This window comes from Ichthyophthirius multifiliis (assembly GCF_000220395.1).
Source record: "Ichthyophthirius multifiliis unplaced genomic scaffold scaff_1120509251415, whole genome shotgun sequence".
Taxonomy (NCBI): domain Eukaryota; phylum Ciliophora; class Oligohymenophorea; order Hymenostomatida; genus Ichthyophthirius; species Ichthyophthirius multifiliis.
The window spans coordinates 1-8,350 of record NW_004085896.1 but is presented as its reverse complement, the minus strand read 5'-3'; the positions used below and the strand labels follow the sequence as shown (position 1 = coordinate 8,350).

Sequence of the window (8,350 nt, the reverse complement as noted above, 5' to 3'; positions counted from 1 at the left end):
TTAAGTTTTAAATTTAAATTAGAAAAATATATAATATAAAAATAATTAATTATCAATATAAAAATAAATAAAAATATATTTATAAATATATATATATATTTTTATATATATATATATATATTAATATTATTATTTTTATTTTTTATAAATATTATATTTTTAAATTATTATTCTATTAAGAATATCTTATTTTTACTTTAAAATATTTATAATTTATTTTCAACATATATATAGTTTTATTATATATATTTTAAACTAAAAGATATTAAAAGTTTTCTTTTTTTTTTTTATTAAAATATTATATTTAATTACTATATAAAATACTTTTTTTTTCTTTTAAATTTACAATTTTATATTTATAAAATACCTTCTTTTATTATGTAGTATAATTATATAAAAAATTAAAAATTGATTAAAAAATATCTCTATAAATTTAAAAAAAAATAATAATAATATTATTTAAGCAATAATATTAAATAAAAATAATTAAAAACAATATATATGTCCTATTTAAAAAAACTTGGATTATTTGGAATTAGAAGTTATGGCGATTAAAATGATGAAAAATATGAAGAAATTCATTTTTTTAAGCCATTAACATTAATATTAGGATGTAATGGTACTGGAAAATCAGTTAATAATAAAAAAATCAATATAATTATGATATAAATACATTTTTTTTTTGTAATATAAATTAGACAATAATTGAAGCTTTAAAAGTAATTACAACAGGCTAATTTCCTCCAAATTCAGGAAATGGAAAGAGCTTTATAAAAGACCCAAAACTTTATAATTAAAATGAGAGTCAAGGATCAATATCTCTTATATTTAAATCAATTTATAAGAAATAAATTTTAGTAAGAAGACTATTTAAACTTAAAAGAGATGCGAATGAAAAATTAACTTTTGATTCTAAAGATTAAACTATATAAGTAAGAGATGAAAATGGAAAAGATATATAAATTTCACACAAAGTAATTTATTTTTACTATTAAAAAAATAGAAATATATATGTATTTTTTAGTGTGTAGAAATAGAAAAATAAGTGCCTTAATTATTAGGAGTTAGTAAAGCAGTATTTGAAAATGTAATTTTTTGCCATTAAGATGATTCTTTATGGCCTTTTGGTGATAATTCTACATTAAAGAATATTTTTGATGAACTTTTTGATACAAAATAGTATTTTCCTTTTTTTTTTTTTCTCTTTTTTTTATTATTAATATTATTTTTGTTTTGTTAAAAAAAAGATTTATGAAGTTATAAGATTAATTAAAAAAGAAACAACGAGAATATAAAAAATAAATAAAAGAATTAAAAACAGAAAACACATTTTTAAAATAAAGAAGTGAAGATGCAATTACTAAAAAATAATAATTAATAGAATAAACAGAAGAATTATAAAAAGAAAGTTTAGAATTAAAGGAAAAATAGAAAAACTATATTAATTAAATGAAGATTTTGGAAAAAAAGGGGATTAGTAGGAAATAATTGAAAAAATATAGAATGAAAATAGAAATTAAATTAAAATAGAAATGGAAATTGAAGAAAGAGAAAAAAAGAAGAGAAAAATAATAAATGAAATAGGACAAGAATAGGCTTATTTTAAAGAATTAAAAAAAGAGGAAATTTAAAATTTATTAGAGGAAATTTTGAAATAAAAGTAGGATTTTATATAATAAAAAAGTCTTATTTAATAATACAATAATGATTTGGAAGAAGAAATAAAAGAAATAAAAGAAATGATGAATATTTTGAAGTATTCGAATGTAAATTAGGAGATTTTGAAATATAAGAATGAATTAAATAAGATTTTAAAGAAAAATTTAGATAATGAAGATTTGCTTTTGGATTAGGTGAAAAAATTCGAGGTTTAAAATAGAAATTTTTATGAGGAAGAATAGGGAGCTTTAAAATTTTAATTTGAATAAAATTAATAGACTTATTAAAATTTTTAAAATAAAATTTAAACTAATATATAAGTTTAATGCGAAAATCAATAAAAATATTAACAAAATGAAAATAATTTAAAGTCTTTTTAAGAAAAAATGGAAAATAGTTCCAAAATATTTGAAAAAGAATAAAATTTGGCTAATTTAGTATAAGAAATGGATATTAATAAAAAAAATCTTGAAAAAATAGAAAATCAAATTAATTAAGAAAATTCTGTTTTAGAAAATAAATAAATTTAATATAATTCTATTAATGAAAAAATACATCTTTTGAATAGTTAGCCAGTATTTTCGATGTATTAGTAAATGTAAAAGGATCTCTTGAGTTTAGTTTAGGAAAAAGAAGATTTAGAGGAATAATTAGGGACGAATATAATCAATATATAAACAAAAAAAAACAAAAATAAAAAGGATGTGTTAATTTTGAAAGAAAAAATGAAAAATTTAGAAGTCGAATAAAATAAAATAAAGGCAAAAATAGAAAACTGTGAAAATGAAAAGGAAAAAAATGAAATAGAGAAGTACAAAGTTAGGGATTTTTTAAAAAATAAGGGACTTTAGGTAAATTAAGGTGAAGTCTTTGGTGAAAAATTTAAAGATTTGAAAATAAAAATAAAGGAAATGAAGAAAATTATAATGGCAAAAGAAGCCTAAATTTTAATGAATAATGGGATGGTTTTTTAGTGTTAATAATAAGGAAAATGTGGGTTTTGTAAATAGTAAGTTGATTAATAAAACATTAAGAAAATTAAAGAGAATTAAGAGGAGGTTTTAGGGAAATTAAATAAGGAAATTTTAGAAGTGAAGAATTTAATTTAATCGAGAATTGAAGAAAAAATGAAAATGAAAGATTTTTAAAATTAATATTTTTAGTTGGAAAATTTTAATTAAAAGAGTTTATAAATAGAAGATGATTTAGAAAAATTAAAGATTATATTTTTATAAGAAAATGCCAAAATAAATAAAATTAAATCAGAATTGTAAATAGAAGAAGCCATGGGAGAAAAAATAGAGAAAGAATTGATGGCTTATGGATAAGTAGAAGTATTGAATGGATAAATAAAGAAATAAGAGATAAAGATTTAAGGGTTTTTTAAGGAAAATTAAAAAATTATTAAGGATTTGTAAAATTTAAGTTTCAAAGATATAGATAAAAAAATACTAATTAGTGATTAATAAAAAATTTAAAATGAAATTAATTGTATTTAATAAAATATTATTTAATTTAATGTAAATATATATAAAATATATATATATAAATGTATGTATATTATTTTTTAGAATTAAAAGAATAATTTTTAAACTAAAATTTAACTCATTTAATAAAATATTAGTATTCTATAGAATTAAATAAATAAAGACAATTAAGAAATTATATAAATGAAATAATAAAAAGAAAAAGCCACAAATGAAAATAGTTTGATTTTGATGAAATTAAAAGAATTAGAAATATAATAAATAGGGAATAATGAAAATTTATAGAGACTTAAAATTGAAGAAAGTAAAATTTAAGAATAAATTTTCTAAAGTAAATAGAAATTTAATTCAATATAAAATGTTTTAAGTTAAAATTTACCTTAGTTTGAAATTTTATATAATTAATAGAAAGAAATTTAGAAAAATAAATAAAAGAAAAATTTTAAAAAATCAGTAAATAATCAAGAAGATTAATATTAAAATTTATAATAACAATTATAAATAAAAGAATAATATATATAAAATTATGAAAAATAAATATAAGATATAAATAAATAAATAGAAGAAGCTGAAAAAGAAATTAAAATACTTTAATGTGGAGACTATTACATGAAATTAATTTAAGAAATTGATGAGTTAATAATTTAATTAAAATAATCGAAAAATATAATAAATTAATTGTAAAAAAAATAAAATGAAATAGAAAAAGAAATAAATTTATGTAAAAATGAGGAATAAAAAATTATTTAATTATAGGAAAGAAGCAAATATAAATTAATATAAATAGAAAAATTATATGTAATATAAATAAATAATAATATATATAATAATATATATATATATATATAATAATAATATATATATATATATTTATATTTATATATATATATTTTTTTTTATTTTTTTTTTCTAATATAAATTTATATTTATACATATTTCTATTATAGTAAGAAATATTATAATCTTATGATAAAATAGAATAAGACTATTCATAGAAATTAATAGAGTTAGATATAAAAAATGGTCTATGTAATGATATTGATGTTTATATTGATGAATTGGAAAAAACTTTAATTAATTATCATAAAGAGAAAATGCTTTAAATTAATAAAACTATTATTTCTACATGGAGAGTTATAATATTTTTCTATATTTAAAATAATATAAAAATAGAAAATTTATTAAGGTAATGATATATCTAAAATTGAAATAAAAGCCGAAGAAGTTGGAGAAAATTAAGCAGGAAGAAAATCATTTAACTATAGAATCGTTATGTATATAATAGGTAAAAACTAGGATGATTTGAAAGAAATAGATATGAAAGGAAGATGTAGTTCAGGTTAAAAAGTACTTGCATGTATTATAATAAGATTAGCTTTAGCAGAAGCATTTACTATTAATTGTGGAATATTAGCTTTAGATGAACCTACTACTAATTTAGATTAAGAACATACTATAAGTATTAATAAATATATATATATATATATATATATATATATATATATATATATAATATATAATATAAAATTATTTTTATATATATATATAAATTTATATAATTTTATTTTATATAATTTTATTTAATTAAAAATAGAATTAGCTTAATCTCTTAGTGATTTAATTGAAAGCAGAAAAGGCTAAGAATCGTTTTAATTAATTATTATTTCACATGATAATAATTTTATTAAATTAATGCAGTAAAATACTGAGTGTAGTGAATATTATTATGTTTATAAAGTAAATATATTTGTTATTATATATTATTTTCTTATTTTTTTTATTAATATATAGGAAAATGGATGTTCTAAAATTACAAGAAGAAAATATAACAATGCTCTTATGAATAGAGAATTAGATTGATTTTTTTAAAAATAATAATTTTAAATTAATTTATGTATTGTAATTAATCAATATTTTAATATTTATATTTAAGTGTGCATATTGAAATTTTTTGATTTTTAATTTAATTTTTTTTATTTATTAAAGAAAATATAAATTAATATTATAATATTGTAATATATAAAATTATTAATTAAAATTTATATAAATATTTTTAAAATATTAAAATATTGGTTTAATTTATAAAAAAAAATTAGTTTTATATTATATTATAATGTAAAATAAAAATCTTTTATAAATATATATTATTATTTTTTATTAAAATAATGGACGTCAGCAAATACCTGTAGTTGGCTTTGTTCCATTAGGGCATTATGTTAAACATTAATTAAGAGACAAATACTAAATATTAAAATAAATATATGAAATAATAAATATATATTTACATATCCAGTTTAGCAAGCAGTACAAGTAGTGGGTTTATATGAAACACAAGTTTTACAAGGCGCATAACATTCAGTAGCCTCAATACAATAATTATTATATAATTACCATCCATATGATGTATCACATATAGTGCAAATAGTATCGTTTACACATTTTAAACAACCATATTAACACCATTAACATATTCCTGTTGCCGTTTCTAAATAAGTTTCTTAAGGACATGTAGTAAAACAATATTAATAAAATAAATAATATCCTGAAATACAAGAAGTGCACATAGTTTTGTCTGTAGAATAGCATGTTTTACAAGGAGATGTGCACAAAGAAGGGATTACGCAATTATTGCTACTAAGTGTATATCCGCTAGCACAAGTAGTGCATACAGTAGCACTTGAGCAAGCAGAGCATCCTGTTAAAGAGCAGGCTTTACATAATTTAGTGAAAGTGTCAGGATATGTGCCTACAGGACATGTTGTTACACATGAAGTTCCATTCAAAAATTATGTAATTAATTCACACGAAAGACATGATGTAGAACTAGTGGATTAACAGGTTAAACATGGAGAAGTACAATTAGAGCAAACAGATCCTACTAGTCTATATCCAACAGCACAAGTACTACATGTACTAGAATTTAAACATTTAGTACATCCTGTTAATGTACAATTCGTACATTCTTAATTTGTAGTATTGGCAAAAGTAGTAGATGGACAAGATGTAGAAACGACACATTTTGCAAGAACTTTATCTAAAAATAAAGGAGACGGACATTTTGTACAATAAGTAGCAGTTCCACTACATGCTAAGCAAGAAGGATCACAAATCATATTTTTAACACATATACCATTACTTAAAACATAATTTAATGATGCATCACACTATGAGCAAGTAGTAGATGAAGTGCAGACCGAACATCCAGTAGAGCATGATTCGCACAATTTAGTTTATTCGTTTGGTATTTTATTAGAAGGGCAAGTTTCTACACATGAAGTACCATCTAAGTAAGTTAAATATTAACAACCTGTGCATTAGGTTGCTAACGGACCAGTACATCTACTACAACTAGAATGACACTAAGAACATACTCCATTATTTTTATAAAATCCATTAAAGCATGTCGGCCTACATGTCTATAATTTATATTTATATATATATATATATATATATACTAAGATTTATTTTATTTACATTATCTATTCCTGCAAATTTTCCAGCAGAACATGCATTTACGCAGACTCCATTTTCACTATATTTAGGACAAGGTATATTACAGTCTTCTCCACTTTATCCTGGTATACAAATACAAAATCCTTTAACACATACTCCCTTTTGACTGCAGAAATTTTTACAAAGTGGTTAGAAGTCACAGAAATATTAAAAGCTGTCAGGACAAGTAATTGCTCCTTTTGTTGCATCTAAAGGGTCTACTTATATAACTTACTTTTCTTTAGTACATTATATTGATTTGTTAAGTTAACTAAGTTTAATGGTTACATAACTATAATCAGGAGCGCATGTAACATCATGACATCTCATACTATCTGTAAATCCATACAATCCTGTACTGGCAGTAGAGTTTAAACATCTAGATTAATATCCAAAAAATTCATATCTGTCATTAACATATTTATTTACTGTCAATAAGTTGTTATCAGGATTAGTACATAATTTATTACTATAAGGCATTATATAAAAACAAGTGTCTAAAGTAACTGGATTAGCTCCAATACCAGATCCTTAATATTCAAAAGTACAAGTTTTAACAGTATTTCCGTCAACAAATTCCTAATATCTATAAATGCCTTTACAAGCATTATTTACATAATCACAACCTTTATTTTTTCCCCAATAAATATTAGAAGCAAAATTTTCATTAATTTCAGCAAAAAATCCAGTATCTCTTAAAAGTGAAACAGTAAAAATAGAAAGCGCAGCATCAGTTGGGACTGATTCTCCATTCATCATTTCATTTGAAAGTAAAGTTTTTTCCCAGTGAGAGCCTGCAGTACCACTTCCTCCTCCGTTTTCCAATTACATTCCTAAAAGAGTTGGACAACTAAAATATTTTCTAGAAGTCTTTAAAATATTAGGAGAGGAAACAATATTTGTAGAAAATGTTCTTATAGTTTAGGTTGATGTTATTTTAGTCACTCCAGTTGACCCATAGGGGACTTTTGTATTAGGATCTATCCAATATTACATTGCAAATCCAGAAAATCCAAGTACATGAAGCGTCTCATGAACAGTTGTCTCTATTCTACTTTTAAATCTAAACAAAGTCATTGATGTAGCAGGCATTTATCCAATATTAAATTAAATTCTTCCAAAATTAGGCCTCTAAAATATAGAATCTATAGCACAAAAACTAGCACTAGCAAGTACTGTGGAAGTAGGGTTATTTTAATAAGTAATATAAAGATGTAAATCTGAGTTAGGGATACCTATAGTTTAATCGGCTGATGGTACTGCTACATTAATACAAGTAGTTGACCATCCAGAAGGGAATTTATTATTTCCAGATTTTGGGATTACTTTTATTAAATTTGCAAAGTATATTTTTGTTGTTTCTACTAAAGTTATTAAATAATTTTTTTATTCTGTAGTTATTGTAACAGGCGACACTAAATCAATAGGACTATAGTCTGCTGTTATTCGATATGGCTAAGGTGTTCCTGTTTATAGATTACGTGGTTAATCTTTATGAACATGCTTATAATATTCTTTTTCAAATTCTTTATGGAATTTTTTTATATCGTCGTCGTGATCATGATCGCAAGCAATTGCATATATTTGTTTTATATTTATTATGATTGCTATTAATAATATTTTCATCATTTTTTAATTTAATTAACTTAAATATTATTTATTTAATAATTAATTTTTTTTTTTTGATTTTATATATATTTTTTATCAATTAT

The 8,350-nt window shown here is 20.6% G+C and overlaps 3 protein-coding genes across 3 annotated transcripts, besides 13 other annotated features; 2 read left to right on the top strand and 1 right to left on the bottom strand. All coding sequences in view use genetic code 6, as the record gives it.

Moving 5' to 3' along the window:
- Positions 1–73: 73 nt before the first annotated feature.
- Positions 74–121: a microsatellite.
- Positions 74–122: a microsatellite.
- Positions 123–501: 379 nt separating this feature from the next.
- On the top strand, positions 502–2,332 carry IMG5_198990 (hypothetical protein; the record flags this gene model as incomplete). The annotated part of the gene is made up of 3 exons (XM_004024114.1): positions 502–633; positions 699–1,179; positions 1,248–2,332. 3 exons carry the CDS (start codon positions 502–504, stop codon positions 1,253–1,255), a joined length of 621 nt encoding a protein of 206 aa, XP_004024163.1. The 3' UTR covers positions 1,256–2,332.
- Positions 1,183–1,212: a microsatellite.
- Positions 1,717–1,741: a microsatellite.
- A 997-nt stretch (positions 2,333–3,329) lies between the features above and the next one.
- IMG5_198980 (rad50, putative) lies at positions 3,330–5,006 on the top strand (the record flags this gene model as incomplete). The annotated part of the gene is made up of 7 exons (XM_004024113.1): positions 3,330–3,450; positions 3,709–3,781; positions 3,934–3,944; positions 4,125–4,279; positions 4,320–4,605; positions 4,741–4,883; positions 4,938–5,006. The coding sequence occupies 7 exons, from the start codon at positions 3,330–3,332 to the stop codon at positions 5,004–5,006; spliced, it is 858 nt and encodes a 285-aa protein (XP_004024162.1).
- Positions 3,544–3,597: a microsatellite.
- Positions 3,553–3,604: a microsatellite.
- Positions 3,654–3,712: a microsatellite.
- Positions 3,957–4,031: a microsatellite.
- Positions 3,964–4,036: a microsatellite.
- Positions 4,616–4,704: a microsatellite.
- Positions 4,645–4,719: a microsatellite.
- Positions 4,697–4,728: a microsatellite.
- A 47-nt stretch (positions 5,007–5,053) lies between the features above and the next one.
- Positions 5,054–8,267, bottom strand: IMG5_198970 (leishmanolysin family protein, putative; the record flags this gene model as incomplete). Its single annotated transcript, XM_004024112.1, has 2 exons — positions 5,054–6,562; positions 6,621–8,267. 2 exons carry the CDS (start codon positions 8,265–8,267, stop codon positions 5,054–5,056), a joined length of 3,156 nt encoding a protein of 1,051 aa, XP_004024161.1.
- Positions 6,571–6,600: a microsatellite.
- Positions 8,268–8,350: the final 83 nt, after the last annotated feature.